The sequence below is a fragment of the Macrobrachium nipponense genome, chromosome 29 (assembly GCF_015104395.2).
Source record: "Macrobrachium nipponense isolate FS-2020 chromosome 29, ASM1510439v2, whole genome shotgun sequence".
NCBI lineage: Eukaryota > Metazoa > Arthropoda > Malacostraca > Decapoda > Palaemonidae > Macrobrachium > Macrobrachium nipponense.
The window spans coordinates 16,409,118-16,433,420 of record NC_061092.1 but is presented as its reverse complement, the minus strand read 5'-3'; the positions used below and the strand labels follow the sequence as shown (position 1 = coordinate 16,433,420).

General features: G+C 41.8%; 1 protein-coding gene across 3 annotated transcripts in view; it reads right to left on the bottom strand.

The window, feature by feature from the left end:
* Window positions 1–24,303, bottom strand: part of LOC135206161 (uncharacterized) — a 102,029-nt gene that overhangs the window by 43,322 nt on the left and 34,404 nt on the right. For all 3 annotated transcript variants that reach the window (XM_064237439.1, XM_064237441.1, XM_064237440.1), the window contains exons 2-4: window positions 20,815–21,461; window positions 20,403–20,485; window positions 14,873–14,995 (exon numbers count right to left, since the gene is read on the bottom strand). In XM_064237439.1, coding sequence (XP_064093509.1) covers window positions 14,873–14,995; window positions 20,403–20,485; window positions 20,815–21,451 — 843 coding nt within the window. In that variant the 5' untranslated portion in view covers window positions 21,452–21,461. The remainder of the gene's footprint in view (window positions 1–14,872; window positions 14,996–20,402; window positions 20,486–20,814; window positions 21,462–24,303) is intronic.

The window sequence follows — 24,303 nt, the reverse complement described above, 5'->3', positions numbered from 1 at the left end:
TTCGGTAGTTAACTGCTTGTCCGACAGGCCGCGCAGCGACTGGTAGGTAAACAAAATCACTTTTGCTTTCGGACCTGCTGGCGTCCCGTGGAACGTGTTATCATCGCTCTCTGCCCGCTTCATCGTCGTTGCTTTCGCATGGTTGTGTTTTTCTTTTTCTATTTATCTAGTGAAACTGAATTGTAAGTACAATCATTTCATATTTATTTCCATTGAATTCAAGTGTGAATTAAAGGATCTTGGTTTCACCACGCCCTCCGATTACCCGAGTGCCGGGACTGAAGGGCGTAAGTGCGGGAATTCATTTTCCCAGAAATGATCCTCGTATTGTGTATGCTCGGTGCCGAGGGCGGGAGCGCTCGCTCCGAGCGTATATTTGGGTTGGAAATGTGTAGATGAAAATCGTAAGTAAGTGCTCTTTTCATTTATATTTTTTTGACCTGTATGCCCGTTGCCGAGCGAATGCGCTCGGCACGGAAACTTATTCTGTATGGAAGTGGGAATCGCAAGTACAGTATTCTTTTTCATTTCATATATTTATTTTGATTGTAGCAATACTCATTTTGGATCAGTTTCCGAGCTTACCCGGAAATTGATCCTTTCCCTTTTTTATTTGAATGAAGTGAAATCGCAAGTGCAGTTCTTTTTCATTTTCATTTTTTATTGAGATTGCATTGTTTACTGGGATCAATGTTTCCGCTATTTCCCGGGAATTGATCCTTCCCCTTTTTATTTGTATGAAGTGAAATCGCAAGCGCAGTATTCTTTTTCATTTTTTCTTTTCATTTTTTTTTATTGCATCAATTCATTATGGATCAAGGTTTCCATAAACCTTGATCCATAAAGGTAAGGAATGGATCCTTTTACCCTTGCGCTCGGTACCGAGGGGGCTGCGCGCGACTCAATCCGAGCCCTTATTCATTGTGAAGTGAATCGTAATGCAAGATGAATTTTCATTTTATTCCTTATTATTGATTGCATCAATATTTATTTGATTTGGTTCAAGTTCCGCTCAGTCAGGGAATTGATCCTTATGCCCTTGCATTCGGGCCGATGGCACGATTGCTCTCGGGCTCTTATATTTGTTGTTGGGTACATGGGTGCTGTGCTGGGGGTGGGAACGAGAACCCCCCCCCCCCCGCTCACTGCACAGATGGCCCTTCCCCGGTGGGGGGGGGGAGGTTATCGGCGTTCTTCTCCTCGCCCGATCCGTCGAGCGCGGGGGAGGGCGCTCGGTGCCCGATGTACAATTGTATTAGGGGGTCTTCCACTCGTTCGGAGAGGGCTCACCCCCCCCAACGCAAGGGGACTTCCCCCCACTAATCGCTACTACTGTTATTTCCGCAGGTGCTACTGCCACGAGGGTGGACCTTGGTGAGGTATGGGCGTCCTTCCATTTGCAAGGGCGCTAAGTGTCCAGGGGCTGCGGTTCTATGTCTGGGCCTACTGCGGTCACCCATGGAGTGGTGACCACGCAACCAGGTGACGACGTCCCTCTTCACCTGGTGTACTCGCCTCACGTGGTAACAGTCTTGCCTACAGCCGCTGTGAAGTGCCGTCGCCGTACCGAGAGGGGGGGCGTGCCGCCGCCGCTCGTGGTTGCCGCGCTGGCAGCGACCACAACTTCCGCTGCCCTAGAGCTCGCCCCTGGACCTGCCGCCGGTACCAGGATGTTGCTGGCTGCTGCTCCACTTCCTGTGTTTCCGGTGCTGCCTGCCGTACCTGCCGATTCTGGGCTGCTGTCCATGCAGTTGCTGCGCTGGCTGTCCCTGCCGTTGCTGGCGCTGGCTGTCCCTGCCGTTGCTGCGCTGGCTGTTCCCTGCCGTTGCTGCGCTGGCTGTCCCTACCGATGCTGTGCTGGCTGTGCCTGCTGTTTCCTGAGATGCCCATACCTGCTGATGGTCGTCCCTGTTCGTGGTGGTACTACCCCAGACTTTGGTCTGTCTGTACAGGTGCGTCCGGGCCCGTGGCTTCGGCTACAGCAGCCCCGGATCCGCCTGGATAGCAGATCTTACGTCTGGTTCCTGAGGAAGCTGACGAAGAAGAGGAGGAAGGTGTCGTCGTCGTCGTCTTCATCTTCTTCATCGTCGTCGGCTGCCGCCTCTTCCCCTTCGACTTCTAAGGCTTCACAGCCGAGGAAGAAGAAGGTTGCCTCCTCCCTCCTAAGAAGTCTCCCTCGGAGCTTCTCAGGGACCCGTCTCACCTCGGTGGGGACGGAGGGTTCCTTCCGCTGGTCCTCCTGCTCCTTCGGGAGCGGGGCCCGTCTCTTCTTCCGCAAGGAAGAAGACTACGGGGACCAGAGGGGTACCGGCTAACACCGGTACTTCCTCGCCTGGTGTCAGTGGTTCTGCCACTGCATCAGGGGTCCGTTCTCGGCCTCTCGTTCGCGGGAGGTACCGAGTGTACGGGTCGCCTACCAGCGACCGTGCAGCCAGGAACCAGACCTCTGAGTCCGCTCAGCGTCAGGTTCACGGCACGGGGCGGAAGACTGGTGACAGCCGCTCACGCGACTCTCACCAGACCAGCTCTCGCTCTCGCGGCGACCAGCTGGCTACCCGGGGACGTGACGGTCCACGACCGGCCACGGGCTGAGGCTGGGAAGAGGTCCTTTGGGAAAGACTCTCCTTCACTCTCTTGACTAGAGAACGAAGGTGGTCGATCTACCCAATCCCTTATTCCTCAGTTAATCGATGGAGAAAAGAATTTCAGGATGGAGGTCGTGGTACAGAACCTACAAATATACTACGTATATTACCCTCGCGACATGATTCTTTTAACAGTTGAATTGTCCGGGGGGTAGGGGCGCATACCGTAGTTAACTCTACGGTTTGTGACCGAGACGAATTGTATCTTAATTGAACTGCAACTCGGGGTTGCCTGCAACCTCCCAGCAGTTATCAGTTTCGATTTTAGATACTTGGTATTGTCATGACAACACCATATCAGCTTTTGTATTTACCGAAATCCGTTTCGGTTAAATATAGTTGCTCGAGCGTATTCTTTATGCTCGATGGTTCTAGCCGAACGCATTCCTTCGTGGAATAATGGAGATTACCTGGCAACTCAGGATGACGAGTCACCGAGAGATACTGCGTATTGAACTGCCTGATAGCGGCTCAGTATCAGCTAGGTCTCGGAGATGCACGGTCGGTTACGTCTCTCTCTCCCCTGGTTTGATTGACTACCGAACCGTATCTCTGCCCAAACAATCATGGACTTAGGTCTCTGATTAACGGGGATTCTCGCAATAATGAAGACCATCTACTGCTGTGACGCTCGATTTCATCGCCTTCGACATTGCGAGAATTTTCAACAGAGATATCTCTTGGACTCTTTCATCTTTCTGTTTTACCGCACGGTAACAGAAGTCTGTACTAAGTCAACCGCTTCATCGCACCGCGATAATGCGAATGATTTTTGCAGGACATCTGAGTTTGTCTTCAAAATATCTCGTATTCGTAGGTGTGCAATTATTCATTGCTCGCCCCGAATTAACGATATGTCAAGACATCGCCTACTCTCCGACCTGACAGCTCTACTTCCAAATGTTCAGCCCATGAGAAGCAGTTCTTCAGGCAGTATTTCCCTGTCTTCATTACTGAAAAGCGCTCCGCTTTTATTGCAACTACGATCCTCACCGGACAGCAATGAATAGCGGGTAGCGTTCTCAGTCTTTGTAGCACCAGGTTCAGAATCTTGAGAATCCTTCTCTCGGTTCAGCTGTGAAGACGTAGGTTGCATTTTCTGTACACCTTCGTCTTCAACGACACATATTGGTTGTTTCTCCTTAGCCGAGAATCAAACTATACTATGAGTTATCTTGCCATCAAGGACCTCAGTCTCTAGAAGGCAAGTGACTTTCGCCTGTTGGGCACATGCCTTAAGAGAGTCATCACCTTGCCTTCTGGCATCGGTGACGAACAAATTATTTGTTTAGTCTCTTGGCATAACCCTTTTAAGGCGAAGGTCACGTGACTTGCTCGGGTGCTTGGACAAACTTGCCTGCCTACCGACGCAGTCAGTCGGCAGCTGTCAGAGCTCCCAAGTCTGTTACGAACTTCGCTGTGGACTTAGTTCGGTTGTTCCATAACAATCTTTTCTTCGTCCTAACGGCTTGTCACAGTACCCATACCATCGACACCCAACATTGAGTGTCGGTGTCCTATCCACTACCGAGAACAACAACTTCGCTGCAGACGGATAGACCAGTATGGGTACAGGACATCACCGAAGTTGAGAAGAGGGATAGGTCATACGACCATTCCTTCTTTTCCTCTGAGGTAATTGCATGACTTTTACTGCGAAGTCAAGCATCCAGGGGATGGGGATTCGTGACGCTCGGATTTCGTACCGAATTCGTAGCGAAGACTCTGAACCCTTCGGTTCCTGACGATCGGTTAGAGTCCTTCACAATCCCCTCCCTAATGGACTTCACCGCCTTCGATGCGAAGGAGATGCTGCTTTGTCCTGTGAAAGCGCGACCGCGCTTTCTGAAGAAACTCGACATCCCAGGCTGAGTGTTGAAGACTCTTCGTCAGCACCAAGATGACCTAGAAGTACCATCCCTCGAGTTACACAAGAACTTCTCCGTGGCGCAGGTACTGAAGGCAGGGGTCTGGTACAACCAGACCACCGGCAACCTCCTTCTACCTTTTGGATATTGCCCACAGGTCCTTGGATCGTTTTCCTTAGACCCGTGGTGGCTGCTCAACACGTTGTCTAGCTAACCCCAGAACCCTAGGCAGGCTGAACAGCATCGAGTCCTGGTGTGACTGTAAGAATAGATAAGTGAATGAGAGAGTGACTGGCTTCTCTTCCTATCTTTTTCTCCCCCTCTACCTGTGGTAGAGGGATACGGTCATCACCTTGCTGGATAAGGACGAGATGCCGGTGAGCTACTCGACAGAGCCCCATCCTATCCCTTGCACTAGGGATGGGAGCGAACTATCCACCACTTTCCGCCTACAAGGGGGGGGAAGTGGATGCCAACAAGAGACAAACCATAACTTTATGTTGCCTCTTGCAAATAGGAACTTGTTCTTGTTTGCTGGTACGAAGAGATACGCTTGCCTCTCTCTTAGTACTTGGTCCAGAGGTCTGACCATTGATCCTGCGGTGCACACCCCGATCAATCGGACAGAGGCTTGGATCCCTCCCTCGCTCTTACGACCAGGGAGGCATTCCAAGGTTGGGCGAACACCAGTCTGTTCACAAAAGACTCAGATTCCTCCCACCAAGAAGTGAGTCTTCCTATTGTAAAAGGACCGAAGGTTTGTATGCCGTGTCGGAACAAATGACAATTTGTCCAAAATTGCATTTTTCCTAACTATACAAACCTGAGGTCCTTTTACACATAGCCCCACCTCATGCCACCCCTCACTCTGCAGTTTTTGCTTGGGCCAAAAGCAAAAGTGATTTGTTTACCTACCAGTCGCGCGCGCGCGCCTGTCGGACAAGCAGTTAACTACCGAACCCCTTGTTCGAAAGCTTACGACCTATCCAGCTGCCGCTAGTACCTTCCTATTGTAAAAGGACCTCAGGTTTGTATAGTTAGGAAAAATGCAATTTTGGACAAATTGTCATTTCACTGTCTTTGTATTTAAACAAATGAAGTGTATGGCTGTTTTTATTTCAGTTTATTCCAAACTTACAGTTTTATTTACTTTAATTAGTCTAAGCAAAACCTCTTGAGCACTTTTGCAAAGTTCAACTGCACTCTTACCATGCAATCAACTTGTGATTTAACATAAACAATGCATTTAAATACGTATAGGTAACTCATACTGAGTAAATGAATGTAAAAGTTGAAAGATAACTGTATGTGAAAATGCTTTTGAATCGTGTTATATTCAAATAACTTTCAACAAAAAATTTATTGCAATACAATTATACTTAAATTTCAGAATAATGACCACCATGAGTATGAAATTCAAATATAAGTATTATATTAATTATATTATTGTTATTCAGATGATGAACCCTATTCATACGGAATAGGCCCACCGGGCCCATTGGCTTGAAATTCAAGCTTCCAAAGAATATGGTCTACATTAGAAAGAATTAACAGAAAGTAATGGGAAATACAGAATGAAGAGAGCAGTTATTAGAAAAGAAAAAATACATGAATAATTTCATAAATAAATACTTGAAAATAAAAATAACTTATTAAAATGCAAGGTCATTTGTTTTAGGGCAGTAATGCATTGTCACTGGAACTTTTGAGATTCCATCTGTACAACATCCTCAGGAAGACTATTCCACAGTCCAACGGTGTGAGGAATAAATGACCACTGAAACTGATAAGTTAGTCAGTGAGGCACATTTACTGCCCATTGGTGCAGATCTCCAGCAAATCTGGTTGCTCTCAGCAGAAAAAAGGGATCAGGGATCACTAGTGAATATGAAAGATCTCTGTCAAAATAAAACTAATGAAAAATTGACAAGAGACCAAGTCACAACTGCTAATATTATTAGGAAATGGAAACCTACCACCACAAATTACTTAAATCTATAAGAATTACTCTATCAAAACACTTACCCAAGTTCTCTTGTAAATGGCATGTCAAATCCAAAAGAGCATTGCAGGTACCTAACTGCTTCCTATATGCATTCTGACTACAGTGGTACCTTGAGATACGAAATTAATCCGTTCTGAGGCGCCCTTCGTATCATGAGTTTTTTGTATCTTGAACCGCATTTTACATGTAAAATGCCTAATCCGTTCCAAGCCCTACAAAAACACCCTAGTAAAATGATATTGTTATGATACAATAAAGTTTTATACATACTTACCTGGCAGATATATACTTAGCTATAGACTCCGTCGTCCCCGACAGAAATTCGAATTTCGCGGCACACGCTACAGGTAGGTAGGTCAGGTGATCTACCGTCCCGCCGCTGGGTGGCAGGAATAGGAACCATTACCATTCTAGAACCAGATTTTCTCTTCCACCTGTCTCCTGAGGGAAGGCTGGGAGGGCAATAAATCGTATATATCTGCCAGGTAAGTATGTATAAAACTTTATTGTATCATAACAATATCATTTTTATACATTCAACTTCCCTGTCAGATATATACTTAGCTGATTCACACCATTGGAGGAGGGTAAGAGACAGCTACTTACTGACATAGACAGGGAAAACAACATACGTTGTAAGTTAAATAAAAATAATAAACCTTGGTTCCAACCTGATTAGCCGGAAGACTTCATGGCTACTGCCCAGGAGTCTGCTTCACCTCAAGAGCCTCAGGGAGATATTGATCTATGGCTAAGAGTTCTTATGGGTCTGTCAAAGGGGTCTCAACCCCTTACTTGGCAGAGCCTAAATGGCATTTGTCAATGGGTGCTAATCCACTTATATGACAATATATCTATGCCTATTGGCCTAATCAAGGAGCACAACACCGATCCCAATCACCTGATCCTAAAACGAGGGTTATCGCTTAATTTGAAAAGAGTTATCCCCAAACTCCTTTCAAAAACCCAAATCAAAATCACTAAGTTAAACTACAAATTAACTCACTAGTTAAGGATCAGTGTCGGCTCCCTATCCCAGCAACGTATCCGCAGACACGTATAACCAAGAGAGAACGATCTCTCGTAGGTTAAAATGACATCCTTCGTGTAATGGGAGGTCAACCCAAAGTTGCATCTCCCATACGTGACCGCTCATATGACCTTTATGACATATTGTAATGGAACAAACAAGAATTCATAAAAGCTCGCACTTCATGCGCTTTTAATACTCAGCTGTTTGAAGGAATCATCAAGCCACTCTTGAAGTGCTTTAGAGATCATACTTGATTCAAAGTAGACCAGGGCTTTCCTTGAAATGGATCTCTTCTGGATGAAGCCTGGAGCCTGGCTGGTGCTTCGAGGCTGGTAGGCGCCTGGTGCACGTCTCGCGCTTGGCAGGCGCCTCGCGCTTGGAAGGCGCCTCGCGCTTGGCAGGCGCTTCGCGCTTGGAAGGCGCCTCGCGCTTGGCAGGCGCTTCGCGCTTGGAAGGCACCTCGCGCCTGGCTGGCGCTTCACGCCTGGAAGGCTCTTCGTGTCTGGCTCCTGGTCGGCTCTTATTAGCGCCTGGAGCCTGACTGGTTCCTCCCCACTTGCTGGAACTTCAAGCTTGGTAGAGTCTCGAGGCTGTCTGGCGATGTCCATATCGGACACTCTATCTGCCCGATTTGTTCACCTCTAGCGCATCTGCGCTAGGTTGGAGGCCCGCTCTTTCTCCGCATCAGACAATGACAGTGTTCCTTGGAACTGTCTGCCTCTGGCGTTCTTTCGCCTGTTTTGGCATTTGGTGCCTGATTGGCGCTACATTGTCCGAAAGAGCTGAACAACCCCAATAGTTTATCAGGAGACTAGGAGAAGGGTGGAAGAAATTCTTCCACTTTGAGCTGTTGGCCTCTCCGGCAAGGGGAGATGACTGTAGTCAGCTACATCCAGTAGAAGATAGGATATCTAACAGTATGAGAGATAAGAGTCTTCCTCCAAGGAGGATCTTTCTTGAATACTTCCGTTGCTAACGAGACCTCTTCTTACATGTTGATGAGGTTTCTCGTTGCAGAATGTTTCCTATCCTTGCCTGAAGGAAGGTAAGGAGCCTGGAAGTTGAAGGAGACTCCGAGCTGAAATTGGGAGAACTCCTGATTTCTAGCTCTTTATAGTATCCCTCTGAACACTTTCTGGGAAGCATTTCGAGCCCTCATCGCATTTCAAAGACTCTTTAGGCAAACGTATAAACCATTCCTTCTTGTGTAGATGAAAACGTAAGCACCCTGCATGGACAACGAAACCTCTATCTGAAAGCGTTGAGTCAGGAATAGAGGGTTTTAGTTCTTTTGCCAGACATACTACGCTGGCAAGAATCCATCGCCGAGTCTCCATAGAATCTGATTCGAGATTCCAATACACAAAAATTCACTTGTCTTCTTGGTCGTTTAGGACCAAGAGAAACAAAGAATTCCCTCATAAAAATTTCTCAAAGAAGTCTGATGAGGAGCAGTTCCATCTTCACGGAACACGGAATCTGAGGCCCAAAATAGGATCCCATTCAAAGTAAATGATATCCTACTCTTGTCGTATAGAGGTATTGTATAAGATCCCAAAGATCTTAATTCTCTGCTATCTCTAATTCTCCTGGTAGAGACAGAGTATAGCCTTTTAATGCGTTCATTGATAGCAGAAAAATACAAAGGTGATTCTTCCCCCTGAAAGGGAAGAAAGACCGCTATGTGGTTCACAGAGGTATCTGAAGAGAGAAGAACGTGACCTCTGTGAATCCAACCTCTCTAAGGCCAAAATGAGGCATTCATCCTCTCTTCCTTTGACGCCCCTTTATCTTAATATCTGTTAAGAATTTATAACTAGGGGAAAAAAGACTAAAGTTTATTCCCCTTTTTTTTAAGAATAAAGATGGCGTATATTGCTACCTCTCTTGGTTCAAGGAAAAAGAAGCAGTCTATAGGAAGCCTGTTCGTCTTCTACCTTGCAAAGAGATCTATGAAGAAGACTTTCCGCAGCTTCTCACAACTCTTTCCAATAAATGTTAGACATACGTTAACAGTTATTATCGTCGATCGAGAAGGTTCTCACGGACATGCAAAATCTTGCATCGAACCTCTTAAGGATCGTTACGTTCCGTGTCTGTTTTCCAAATAGGTTCTCTTTTGTTAACGCGAACAGGGGAAAAAAAAGATTCTCTCGATGCTCTTTGCGATATGAGAGTGTCGTGGAGTTGGCCTAAGTGATTAAAATAAATAATTTCATCGTTCCTTGTAAGCAACCCCTTTCCGAATAAATGGGTAACGAAATCATGAACGAATCTTGCCGTTACCGAGCCTGCTGTCCGAGAGGCTACTGGACTCTTAGGTTAATAACTCGCTAAAACGAGAAAATATCTTGGATGGTTCTTCTGGCGCACTGCGCCAGGCTGGCGCTTCTGGCGCAATTTACGCCAGGCTGGCGCTACTGGCGCATTGTGCCAGGTTGGTGCTTCTGGCGCTTTGCGTCAAGCTGGCGCTTCCTTCTAATTCTTTTTAGGTTATGTGCCAGAACATCTGTGCCTATATGGTACCCGACATCCTTTCACATGTTAATTCCGTTCTTAGTAGGAAAAATCTTTTATATAAGTAGTATAGTCTATTCAGGGAAACAACTTCTGCCACGAAGAGAATGTTTCCCATTCGACTCATCCATCTTCTTCTGAGCAATATCCGATTCTAAAAAAAAAAGGTTGTGTGCGTTTCTCGAAAGGATGAGAGAATTATATTATATTGTGCTCTGCCGTATTAGAATCCTTTATAATACTGTCACATTGTGGTAAACAGCATTAATCTAGGAAACCTTTGTAAGGACACTAGGAATTCTGTAGTTAACCTCGGTATGTGCATAAGACTTGACCATACCTTAGTCTTAAAGTGAATTCTCTACTACATCCATCTTCTCACTAAGCATGTACTCTAATAAGCCATGCTTTCGTAAGCATGAGAGCTTTATATAATATAGTGTTCTGTTGCGCAAGAATCCTTTAATAATGTTACCTACGGTAAACAGCATTGAAATGTTGTAATATCTTTCTTATTGAAAGCTTCTTAGCAAAAGGCAGACAATATTTTATTGATGTTAGATTAACTATCCCCTCAATCTGAGGCTAAGACCGCGATTGTAGGGGAGAGATACGGTTAGTTATTCCATCCCGCAGGAGAGAGAGATGTAACGGACCGGTCATGACCGAGAACTAGATGATACTGCGTTGGTCTAAGCGATAGCAGTCTCCATTAGCCGTCTGGCCTTACTCTTCCAGAGTTGCCAGCTACTCCATTCAATAAAGGAATCTTATAAAATTATTATTGAACTTCAGGAAGTTCTTATTAATGCATGTTTAAGCGAAACAAGACTTCGATAAATCTAGAAGTTAAGTAGGTGTTGTCTTAACAATCCCTTTAAGCGTAGTCCTTCCTAGGAAAGTCCCGGAAGGATACTGGTAATTGAGTTGCACAGCAAAGAAGTAACTACGGTATGTGTTTATGATTTGACCGTATCGTATTCTCATACAGCAGATACTCTACTACCTTCTTTCCCTGCCGAGGCAGATAGAGAAAGGAAAAATTTTACTATCTTCGTTCTTTTCGTTAATAGAACGATAGAAAGAGTATATATATCTCCTTAAGGAAGGAAGTTAACCCAGGAACTCTTTAAATCTTCGTGATTTCCTCATAAATCGCGGAAGAGACAGAATTCCTGTTCATCTCTAGGGTTTACGGAAGGAAGTAGATATTTCCTATCCGCCATCATACCCAAACGTCGATGAAATTCTTATAAAGAAAACTCCCAAAGCTCTTGCCTCTTCATAACGAGGGAAGAGCATGAATGAAGGAGAGAGTCCGCATAGAGAGGAACTGCCTAACACAGGAGTCTTCTGAATAATGAAAAAGGGCTTCTCTTAGTATCAGAATCCTTCTGACAAAAGCGACGGCCGCCTGTGCAACATCTTGCACCTTTGCCAGGGGAAAGTTGCTCAAGTAAAAACTCAAAGAGGAGCCTCGCGACTGACCTCTCTCTCAAAAGAAGATTTGGAATATTCTGGCGCCTGGATCCTTGCGCCTAGCGCCTGGATAGTTCCGCGCGCCTGGAATGTACCGCACGCTAGAAAGGAGACTCTCTCCTGGAACGTTCCGCTTGCGTGGAAGGTCCCATGCGCACTGATAGTTCCGAGCGCCTACTAGGCTCCTTTTAGAAGGAGCCTCTTGCCCGTAAACGTTCAATGGAAGGATCCTTCTGATTGCCACTCTACTATAAGGCTCCTCGCTCTAGCCGTCTGTTTTCTCTTTGAAGGCACCTTGTGCCAAGAAAAATTTTCTGGAACGCGGCACGCGCTCAGTTGCTGGAACGCGGCTCGCGTTTGGCTGTAGGAACGCGGCTCGCGCTAGTCTGTTGGAACGCGGCTCGCTGCTGGCTGTTGGAACGTGGTTCGCGCTTGCTTGCTGGAACGCGGCTTCCTGGCTGTCTCTTCGCTTGTAGTCCAGTTGGCGCTCAGTGTTCTCTTAGTTTTCAGAGAACGCGCTAGATCGTCCGAACTCCAAACATGTACACTCTTCGTCTTTTCGGATGTAAGATGAAGAAACGGAAGAAGAGACGCACTTTTTTAAAGATGCCTTTCCAATGGCTATCCTTGGCAGTCTGGGACGTTCTACAGATCCTGCCGAGGAAACGCCTGATCGGTGGGGATTCTCCATAACCTCCGTAAGGCTTTCGACATTCCTACTCCTCTGGGCCAGGGAGCTTGGAAGCGGTCTAGACCTGGGAGCGAAACAGAGCCGATCAGAACGCACCCTCCACTGCACTGGGAACACTGAATTCACTTCTTACCTTATAAGAGCTCGCATTTTGAGCTACATCCATTTATCTTCAAATTTATGAATTTGTAGATTCTGTGGAGTAAGAAGGTGATGAGGATGCAAAAACTACTATTACTGTTAATACTCTAACTGCTCGTTAGCACGAGAGCTATTAAAGCTTCTAAAGGAAGCGTACTTTTCTGACTTCCTAAAGTAGGAAGTTAGAGTTTTATATTTCCTCAATCAAGTTCTAACACTTATTACACGTATTAATGAATAAATATTAATATTTCCCTTTCTTGCAAACTATGTGAGTGTCTACCGAAAACTTCGGTAGTTACACGTCATATATTCTTCGAAATTTTCGAAGTCAAATTCATTAAAAAGATAATAAAAGCGTATGCCGAAACAAAGACCCAGTACTTCCCTGCAAAAGACAGCCCAGAAGATTGATGGCGATGAAACACGAAAATCAAGTCAGGAGGTACCGCAAACGTATGTTTACAATACGGTGACAGAGAAAATCTGGTTCTAGAACGGTAATGGTTCCTATTCCTGCCACCCAGCGGTGGGACGGTAGATCACCTGACCTACCTACCTGTAGCGTGCCGCGAAATTCGAATTTCTGTCGGGGACGACGGAGTCTATAGCTAAGTATATCTCTGACAGGGAAGTTGAATGTATAAAATTATATTTCCATGCCTACAACACGTTCTAGGGTTACGACGCCGATCCGACGGAAGAAATATGACTCCAAAAAGGCAAAATACTGTACATACTTGAGTAATATTCAACTGCATGTAATGTTCAACCCCATTTTTAATGCATATATTAGGACTTTAGCACATGTCCCTTAGCAATAAGCCTAGCCTATGTTAGCAGTTGCTACTGTAGCCTAGTCTATGATTCTGACATCTAAACCTAAGAAGCTAAAAGCTTAGAATATGCCAATAAAATGTATAAATAATCAGTATATACTCATTTCAAATAATTATTAATTAATCATTAACTATAATACACAAACAAACAAACAAAAAAACCTTCCAATCGTTTGTTTACATTCAGCTCTTACGAGTACCGAACGATCGCCAAGCAATCACTTTTCCTAGGACACAGTAAGCCATAAATTTTCATTAGTATCTCTCTTCAACTAATGAAACTGCCAAACAGTATAATAAACATTCATTTCTATTCTTTATTCTATCTTTATCTAATGGAGATACCGAGTTACTGACAGCTATAATGAAACATATACGTAACGTAATATTAAAACAGAAGAAGAATTCTAGAAAATCTGTATTTGTTGGCTTCAATGATAGCAGTCTGATTTATTTTATATTTTATGATATCTAATTCACCATTTTTTTTTATTAAATGTATTGCATGTACTCATTTCAAATAATTATTAAGTAACCATTAACTATAATAATAATAATAATAATAATAAAACAATAATAATAATAATAATAATAATAATAATAATAATAATAATAATAAAAAAAAAAAAAAAAAAAAGCTTCCAAACTTCTGTTTACATCCAGCACTTAAGAGTACCGAACGATCGCCAAGCAAACATTTTTCCTAGTTTTCCTAGTACACAGTAAGCCATAAATTTTCATTATCTCTCTTCAACTACTGAAACTACCAAACAGTATACGTAATAACCAATCATTTCTATTCTTTATTCAATCTTTACCTAATGTTTTTTTTTTTTTATTAAATGTATTGCATGAATAAGTTTTTCAATTTACAGCATCCTTTCACCAATAGAATACATAGAGCACAAGGGGTAGATGCTGACCAATAGGAGAGCAGGATCCTATGGGGTGACTAGCATCAGGAACCAATGGGAGAGGGGGAGGATGGTGGCAGGTTTACTCAGTTGGCGGGGCATGAGTTTTAAAATTGTTCTTGGTGGTCCGGGCGAATCTCGGGACTTTACAGCAACAACCTTTCGTAACTTGAACTATTTTCGCATGTAGAGCCAAAAAATCTTCGTATTTGCTTTCGTATCTCGAGTTTTTCGTAAGTTGAGCCTTTCGTATGTCGAGGTACCACTGTATCTGCATATGCATATTGACTATCTGCTAAGAATCCTTTAGATTCCACATACTACTTATATAGTGACTAAAAATGACAAACTTTCAAAGTAATTTATATTTTTCCTAACATACAAATCTGAGGTCTTTTCATATGGAGTTTATTTTCAGCATAAGTTAGAACCAGCCATTTAACTTAAAACAAAAGGTCTTAATACTGGGAGAGCACAGCAACATGTGTCTACTCAAACTGACTTCCAAGACAGTGTAACATGGTTTGGACATGTGCAGTAAGACCTTTTTTCTTACAAGACCTATTAGGTGGGTGTGGCTGAGAAACAACTTGGAACATGCCTATTTATGATTAATGTGTTTGTAAGGAGAAAGTTTTGTTTCTACAAAAATATCTGCAGCTATATTAAACCAATATTATACAAAGTAAAAAATAATAATAATATGTACAATACAAACAAACATAATAGAAAAATATTACCATCCTCATTCTAAGAAGGTCCTCTTCCAATCTCTGAATGGTACTATCTCGATCAGCAAGTACCTCACACAATTGTTGTACACGTCCTTCTAACTGAGTATGTTCAAGACGGAGGCCTTCATTCTGCCAAAGTACATGACGACATAATGTTATCATCTCAAATCAAACATAAATAACTCACATCAAGCTTTTCTACAGTCACAATACTGTAATCTTTTTTCTACAAAAGTAATTCTTTTCACTTTTATCAGCAATTTCTCAATTTTAGATTCGTACACTTTTTATTTAGTCATTTTATAATAAAACAAAATGATGCAACTGGAAAAAGGTTATGAGGTAATTTTATGTACAGCAGTAAGAGTTTGTGCCATTCTCCTGGAAAAAATTTAATGCAAACCTTTAGTTGAGACTTAAGGGTATCGGCGGGGTCGGGGGTTAATTTTGAATGACGGTGTTCAAACTTGCACAGGTGTTACCTCTAGTTTGACTAAAGATGCACACAAAATTTCAGGTGAATTAGATAAAAACTCTTTTTATAACAAATATTTTTCTTTAAAACATAGCATTTTTTATTTGTTTTTTAAAGTGTATCTCCTTCCTTATTTATCATTCAATTTAAAGAAAAAAGTAATAGCAGAAAGTTTAATACCTATCAAATAAAACGGCAAACTCAGAAATCCAATATGTGATGTGTGCTATTTAAAAAAAATATTTTAAAAAATTCAATAAAAAATACCCTAAGATTATGTATTAGATATTGGAAAAAAATAAAAAAATTTTTTTAGAAAAAAAAAAAGAAAAAACCTAAATTTGCCGATGTGTTCTCTCACTATCTTTATTCCAATTTCTTTTTAGATTATTAAAATCCATTCATAAATAAGGGAGTTTTTAGAATTTGAATGTAGAAAATGTATGTTTTGAGAAAAACGCAGTTAAAGTTTGCTAACCATTATTTTGCTTTCAGAAGCATATAAAGTTTCTTGGAAAAGCCTACATGGCGTCCGTTTCCTTCTTTTTTATAAGAGATATTATTCCCTCTAAAAAAACAAACATTTATCACTTGAAGAAAATAGTTTATATTATTTTTGGGGGGTTATCGTAGAACGCCACTCTACTCTTGTGCTGCCAAGTTTTTAGAAGGCTAATGAGCCCCTCCTTCATATCCTCCTTTTGATGTTCTTTGCTTCTTTTGCTTTCTGGAATGCATAGCAGACCTTCGTTTCCTGGTCTTCTCTTTCATCTGAAGGCCTTTCAGGTTTTCTCCTGTCGTTTTTCTCATAATAGGCAGCAATGAACTTGGTGCATAGCCGATATTATGTTCTATTGCAGCAATATGTTTTGATATATAAATGAAGCTGTTGTTTCACCGATATGTTCTGTTTTCACACTTTCAGATGGCACCTCACACTTACACGTTAGTTTCAAGTCAACATCAAAACTGTTTTTATCAATTTCAAGTGTTATATTGCTGTCCCACTGCCCGCAGTACGTCGAACTAAAAGCGTCTTTTAGAGCTCTCAAGGGTAATGAAACTATTTCTCCCCCCCCCCCCCCCCCCCCCCCAAACCAATCATTGCTTTACACTCAGAACGTCTTCTTTTTCAGTCATATAACTTCTCAATAAAAAAAAACTCCTTAGGTTGGCTCCTGATAAAACACTGACATCACCTGCTACATCAGGGAAAGCAATTACATCTTGCAAAATGCTCATTCTCTTTCCTCCTCCCCCACACTCATCAGCAGATAACTTCAAAACAAAGTCGTCAGTGCCATCATTCAATCATCATCTTGATATATTTGTGCAAAGGAATAATAGATTTCCCTCGGAGCTTCATAATAGGAAGTATTTGGCATCTCTTCAGCACACATGGCAGGTGGCGACATGTCAGAAGCTACATTAGCTCTCTATACTTTTAGTTTCAAGATAAGTTTTGATATTATGAGAGCTTGCTTCCCTTCGTTTATTAACCCTCTTACGCCGGAGCCCTAAAAATCAAAACGTCTCCCGTATGCCGGGCCTGGTTTGGAGTGAGCGCGGAAGTGGAAAAAATAATTTTTTCAAAAAATTACAGCGCGCGTACTTTTGAAGATTAAGAGTTCATTTTTGGCTCCTTTTTTTGTCATTGCCTGAAGTTTAGAATGCAACCATCAGAAATGAAAAATAATATCATTATCATATGTAAATAATGCGATATATGGTAGCGCAAAAAAAAAAAAAATTCATACATAATTGTATTCAAATCACGCTGTGCAGAAAACGGTCAAAGCTAACCAGTTACTTTTTTTTGCGTTGTATTGTACACTAAATTGCAATCATTTTGATATATAATACATTGTAAAACAATAAAAGCAACACCGGAAAAATATTATCACAAAATGATGTACGAATTCGTAACGCGCGGACGCAAAAAAATATTTTTTCAAAAATTCACCGTAAATCACAATATTGTTCTAGAGACTTCCAATTTGTTTCAAAATTAAGACAAATGATTGAATATTACGATACTGTAAGAGTTTTAGATTAGAATTGCAGATTTCGACCATTTCGGACGAGTTAAATTTGACCGAATGTCGAAATTTTAATACTATATATTTTTTCATATGCACATATTTCGAAGATGGAAAAAGCTAACAACCTTCAATTATTTTTTATTGTATTCTTCATAAATTTGCGCACATTTTGATATATGAAACTCTATAAAAAGGCTAATATGAAAAGGAGCAAATATTAGGATAATGCCATGTACGTATTTCGGAGACTTGTGGCCGCGAATCGGCGCGCGGAGTGAAGGTAAATATATTTTTCAAAATTCACCATAAATCACAATATTGTTTAGAGACTTCAAATTTGTTTCAAAATGAAGAAAAATGACGGAATATTACTAGGCCGTAAGAGTTTTAGCTTACAATTGCGTTTTTTTCAACTATTTCGGTAGAGTCAAATTTGACCGAACGGGTGTGTTTTTTTTTCTATTTATCGTGATTTATATGCAAATATTTCGAAAAAATAGAAAAGCTACAACCTTCAATCATTTTTAGTTGTGATTCTACATGAAATTGCGCACATTTTCATATATAAAACTTTTATGTAACAGCTAATTTTAAATGGTGCAAACATTCAACAATCGCACAAAAAAATTCTTATTTTTTTCGGAAAGAGTTACCGCGCGAACGTAATTTTTTTTTCATAAATTCACCATAAATCGAAATATTGTGCTAGAGACTTCCAAGTCGTTGCAAATGAAGGTAAATGATTGAATATTAGTAGAATATAAGAGTTTTAGCTTACAATTGCGTTTTTCGACCATTTCGGTAGAGTCAAAGTTGACCGAAAGTTGAAATTTTTGCACCTTAACGTTATTTATATGAAAATATTTCAAAAACTGATAAAGCTACAACCAGGGTTGTTTTTTTGTTGTATTGTGCATGAAATTGCGCACATTTCCATATAAATAAAAACTTTATGTAAACGGCAAATTTAAAAGGGTGCAAACATTAGGACAATCAGCACTAAAAAAATTTATCGGAGAGTTATCGCACGAACGTAAGGAAAAAGTTTTTCATAAATTCACCATAAATCGAAATATTGTGCTAGAGACGTCCAATTTGCTGCAAAATGAAGGCAAATGATTGAATATTACTATAATATAAGAATTTTAGCTTACAATTGCGTTTCTCGACCTTTTCTGTAGTCAAAGTTGACGAAGGTTGAAATTTTTGCACTTATCGTTATTTATATGAAAATATTTCAAAATTGATAAAAGCTACAATCATGAGTATTTTTTAGTTGTATTGTGCATGAAATTGCGCACATTTTCATATATAATACTTCATGTAAAGGATAATTTAAAATGGTGCAATAATTATGTCAAAGTGACGAAATAATTTCCGAGATGTGTCACTGATACTTTTTTAGTGCGATAAGAAAAGAAAAAAATCGCGCTTGCGCGCCTGCGTAGCGATTGTAAACAAAACAACGCCTTGATCCGTGAACTCCCAGCATTCCCCCAGCGCGTGATACAAAAGTTTTCGGCTGGTAGGCCTATAAGTATTTTTCCGCGAATTTTTAAAAAAACTTTTTTGAGCCGACGTATGATACGTCCAATCGGCATACGGGAGACATTTTGACTCGACGTTTAATACGTCCAATCGGCGTAAGAGGGTTAAACTTCTTTTTTGGCATGTTAGTAGTATATATAATACACAATTGATGTCTAAAAGTCTGAGGAAGTGTTGCAATTGATTGAAAATAACAAATACACGATTGCATAAAAAAAATACAAGAATTCTCCCTCGAGACAAGTGGCTCGCATTATTCAGTCATGGGAAGAGTTGCCATCTTTATCAGGAAAACATATTGTACGGCATACGAAACAAAATGCTATGAAAAGAAACTCAAATACTTAAAGAATGAATAGAAAATGAAATAGTAAAACCATCCCTAACCAGACCTTTAATTCTCTACTTGGATGTGGCCTTTAAACCATTTAAAAAGCTTCGTATTGATATGATCTTACGTGTGGCAATGGCCGGGATCCAGATGTATGGAAATATGACGATAACTCATTTTCACGAATTTGAGCCAATTTCGCCAAAATTACAGGCCGCCGATACCCTTAAGGATTTGATATGAAATGAGATTATAAAAAAGAAAAAACTAATTTAAAATATTTCAGTTACACAATATTTAAATATACTACATACACCCTTTTACTTTTAATGTGAATGGTTAGTAAACTGATGTCCAAATCTGCTTAGCTGTTGTTAGTATCCTCATGCTGTGGCTAGGATTCCAGTAGTATTGTTTTTCCAACATGATTTCTCTCCTAGTAGCCATTTTGAAGATATGGCTCCTGTCCAAACCATCATACCTACTTGGGTCTCTTCCACATACTAAATCCTCTTGCTGTACCCCTTCTAACATATCTTATGACTTCTCCAAAATTTTTTTGCAAATCTTACTTAAAATGTAAAGAAAATGCATGCATTACTTTCAGTCCTAAGATCAATTTAAATCTTAATTCTCTTATTTATCTAACTTTTTTATTACATTTTCACCATTTAATTTTCAACCTATAGAGGAATGTAGACAGTACCAGAGGTTCTTAGCACAGTCCCTTATTCCCCGCTGCTGCATTAACTTCTGACTTTTTCAGCCATTCCATTTAGTCCTTTCATAGCTACATTACTCCAACACTTACCTTTCACCGAAGAACAAATTCTTTGGGTGCACTTCATAAATATAAAGATGTGCACCGCAGAGATCATGTTAAATAACTTTTTAATACAGTATTGTAATAATAATTGTGGACAGTTTCATTTAGAGTGCTAAATAAACTAGGGCTCTATTGCTTTTATAGCAGTTAGAGAAACTTGATCTTCCCCCTTATATATGGGCTTTGGACAATAATTTTGAGTTTCATAATCCAACAAGCTGGACATTCTATTTTGTGAAAATCTGCAGGGCCTTTTATCTTATTCCATAAGAATGCATGCAAAATAATAATATCGTGAGAGAAAATCTGTTTACCTGGATATCTTTCTCCTGTACAATTCCAAGAGTTTCACCATTCCTTGATAAAAGCATACTTTCATCGCAGAGCTTGTTAAAACCTAAAATTAAAAGTTAATTTCATTCTTAAAATATTTATAAGTAATTAATATAGACTAACTAAAACTTACTCTGCTGTTTTCCCCAAAAGATGACCACAAGACCAATGGTTATACCCAAAAATTACACCAGGCAATCATTTCAACTCATTTACACTTCACAACAAACATGTTAATACAGTAAATAATACAATGACATTAAACACTTTCCACATATAAACAAATGTATACGTAAAAACTTACAATCTCTATAATACAATGATCTGGTTAACATACTTTATAACAAAATATGGATAAGAAGCAACAGTTTAATGCATATACACAATACTTACCAGAAAACATTACCAACTGTCTCCCATCAGTGGTAGTTACTAAATCTCCACTGTAGTTCGTGCTGCTATTTAAGGACTTTTGTTTATTTTCATTGTTGCATATTTTGTCAAGTGGAACAAAAATGGGAATCTCCTGCACGGCTAAATTTCTCAGATTTTCAGTTGACCCAGTAGTCTGTTGTGTCTGCCCAATTCCCTGTACTACTGTGTTTAAGGCTGTAGGAAGTGATGTTGGCTCACTGCTCTGTAGGGATGAAGCTACACTAACAGGTGAATTTAAACTGAGATATTTATTCTGACCAAAGTAACCAGAATTCAGTGAGATTACTTCCTTGTTATTAAAATAAAATTGTCCCTTGGGTGCTGAAACAACAACTGGTAAACTTGCACGTCTGTACGAGTCAGCCAGAGATTTTGCATAAGAGCTTTTGAAGTTCTCCAGTGGGGAGGATGATGCAGTAGAATCTTTCAAGAAAGAAAGGTCAGATGCTATTCTAAATTCATCTTCAAGTTCTTCTGCAGTATCGAGCTTACTGACAAATGAACTTTCTTTCTCTACCTCTCCATCTGAAGGTATCATTCTCTCTTCAGCTTTTTGGTTTGGAATACAGGCCACTTCATTTGTTGTATTCTGCATTATGAGGCTCCTGAGGGAAGATAAAAAATTAATTTGTATTAGATCTTAATATTAAACAAAAATACTGCAATAAATAAGACTAAGATATATATCATAATAATCTACTATATTATTCTGGTTAAAATCTACTACTGACTGCAAGTGGTTGTTAATCACACTCACAAAAGTTTCAAAGAATTCAGGCTAACAAATAATAGTACGTAGTATATTCTCTCGAGTACTTGAAAACTGTGTTGAGCAATTTCAATCTTTAGCTTTGACAAAATTCAAGTTATACTTTTACCTTCTTGACTTCTTTCTCCTATGCTATATCTAGCTATATCGTCCTTAAATCTAGCTCTGTCCAGTCCTGTGTGGCTATGGGTCTCTTTCTATCATTATTCCACCTGTTTTTCTTCTAGTCTTCACAACTGCTGCGAGTAGCCAAAAAACACACACCAATACCTTCTTTCTTCAAATCATCCTAATCTTCATTATTCTACCTTTTACATCCCTTTATCTTCTCTAGTATTACCTTACTCAACTTGTTTTTCCTTCTAGTCTTCAACAAACCTGCTGCTGAGTAGCCAACCAAAAAACACGACCCCACCAAATACCTTTCGTTTCTTCAAATCATCCTAATCTTCATTAGTTTATTCCTTTTTACCTATTATCCAAGCCCTTTCATCTTTCTCTAGTATACCTACTCAACTTGGTCCTCTAAAAAATTCAACCAAAAATGACAATTTGTCCAAAATTGCATTTTTCCTAACTATACAAACCTGAGGTCCTTTTACAATAGGAAGGTACTAGCGGCAGCTGGATAGGTCGTAAGCTTTCGAACAAGGGGTGGGGTTCGGTAGTTAACTGCTTGCAGTCGACAGGCGCGACGCTGGGCGCGTGCGACTGGGAGGTAAACAAATCACTTTTGCTTTTGGCCCAAGCAAAAACTGCAGAGTGAGGGGGTGGCATGAGGTGGGCTATGTGTAAAAAGGAACCTCAGGTTTGTATAGTAGGAAAAATGCAATTTGGGACAAATTGTCATTTGTTCCGACACGGCATTACAAACCTTCGGTCCTCCTTTACAATAGGAAGACTCACTCTTGGTGGGAGGAATCTGAGTCTTTTGTGAACAGACTGGTGTTCGCCCAACCTTGGAAGCCTCCCTGGTCGTTAAGAGCGAGGGGAGGGATCCAAGCCTCTGTCCGATTGATCGGGGTGTGCACCGCAGGATCAATGGTCAGACCTCTGGACCGAGTACTAAGAGAGAGGCCATGCGTATATTCTTTCGTACCAGCAATGTAAGAACTTGTTCCTGTACAGGAGCAAATATAAAGTCATGGGTTTGACTCTTGTAGGCATCCACTTCCCCCCCTTGTAGAAGGAAGTGGTGGATATTCTGATCCTATCCCTATGAAAAGGGATAGATGGGCTCTGTCATATAGCTCACCTGCATCTCGTCCTCATCCAGCGTTAGTGACGACCGTGGCCCTCTGCCCACAGGTAGAGGAGGAGGAAAAGATGGAAGAGAGAGCCAGTCACTCACTCACTCACACATCCATCCACACAGTCACACCAGGACTCGATGCTGTTTCAGCCTGCGAGGGGTGCTGGGTTAGCTACACAAACTTGTTGAGCAGCCCACACGGGTCCCAAGGAAAAGGTTATCAAGGACCTGTGGGCAATATCCCGAAGGTTAGAAGGAGTAAAGGTAGTCTGGTTAGAACCAGACCCCTGCCTTCAGGACCTGCGCAGCGGAGAAGTTCTTACGAAACGCCAACGAGGGGCCCAATACTTCTGACTTCGTGAGCTCTCGGACGGGACGTACGGATGTCGTCACTACCATCAGCCTCATAACGCCTCATGATGACCTCACGCAGCCAGAATGAAGAGTGTTCTTGGGAATACTTCTTTCTTTGGTGACCCCGGTGCTAACGAAGAGGCGTCGACACTCAGGCCTGAGGTGTCGAGTTTCTCTTCAGATAGCGCCGTTAGCGCCCTCACAGGACAAAGCAGCATCTCATCCGCATCATTATCGGTGAAGTCCAATAGGAGGGAATCGTGAATGACTCGAACCTGTCGTCAGGGATCGACGGTTTTTCTGAGTCTTCGCAACGAAGTTCGGGACGAAACGAGCGTCACAGATCCCCATCCCCTGGAAGTGTCGTACATCATAGGAAAGACATGAAGTTCCCCTACTCTCTTCGCCGATGCCAGGGCCCAGCAAGAAGAGGGTCTTGAGGGTCAGATCCCTGTCTGACGACTCTCGGAGTGGCTCGAACGGCGTTCGAGTCAGACTCCTAAGGACGAGAGTCACATCCCACGCAGGGGGCCTGAGTTCCCTGGGTGGGCAAGACCTTTCGAAGCTCCTCATAAGCAAGGAGATCTCGAACGAGTTCGAGATGTCCAATCCCCTCAGTTTTCAGGACGAGCGCCAAGGCGGCTCTGTATCCTTTGACTGTGGGGACTGAGAGGAGCTTCTCTCGGCGAAGAAAAACGAGGAAATCCGCTACCTGCTGAAGAGTGGCTCTGAGAGGAGATAGACCCCGTCTACGACACCAACCACAGAAGACGGCCCACTTCCCTGGTACACAGCTGCAGAGGACTGGACGGACGTTTCCAGCCATCTCTGTTGCTGCGCTACGAGAAAAGCCTCTCGTTCGCAAGAGATGGTGGATAACAGCCAGCCGTGAAGACGTATAGACTGGACTGCTCGGTGGTACCGCTCGACGTGTGGCTGGGCGAGAAGGTTGTGCCAAGGGGGAATCTCTCTCGGTTCTCCTGCGAGAAGAGCCAGCAGGTCCGGATACCAAATGGCCTGTGGCCATTTGGGAGCCACCAGGATCATCCTGAGATTCGGGGTGACCAGTGCT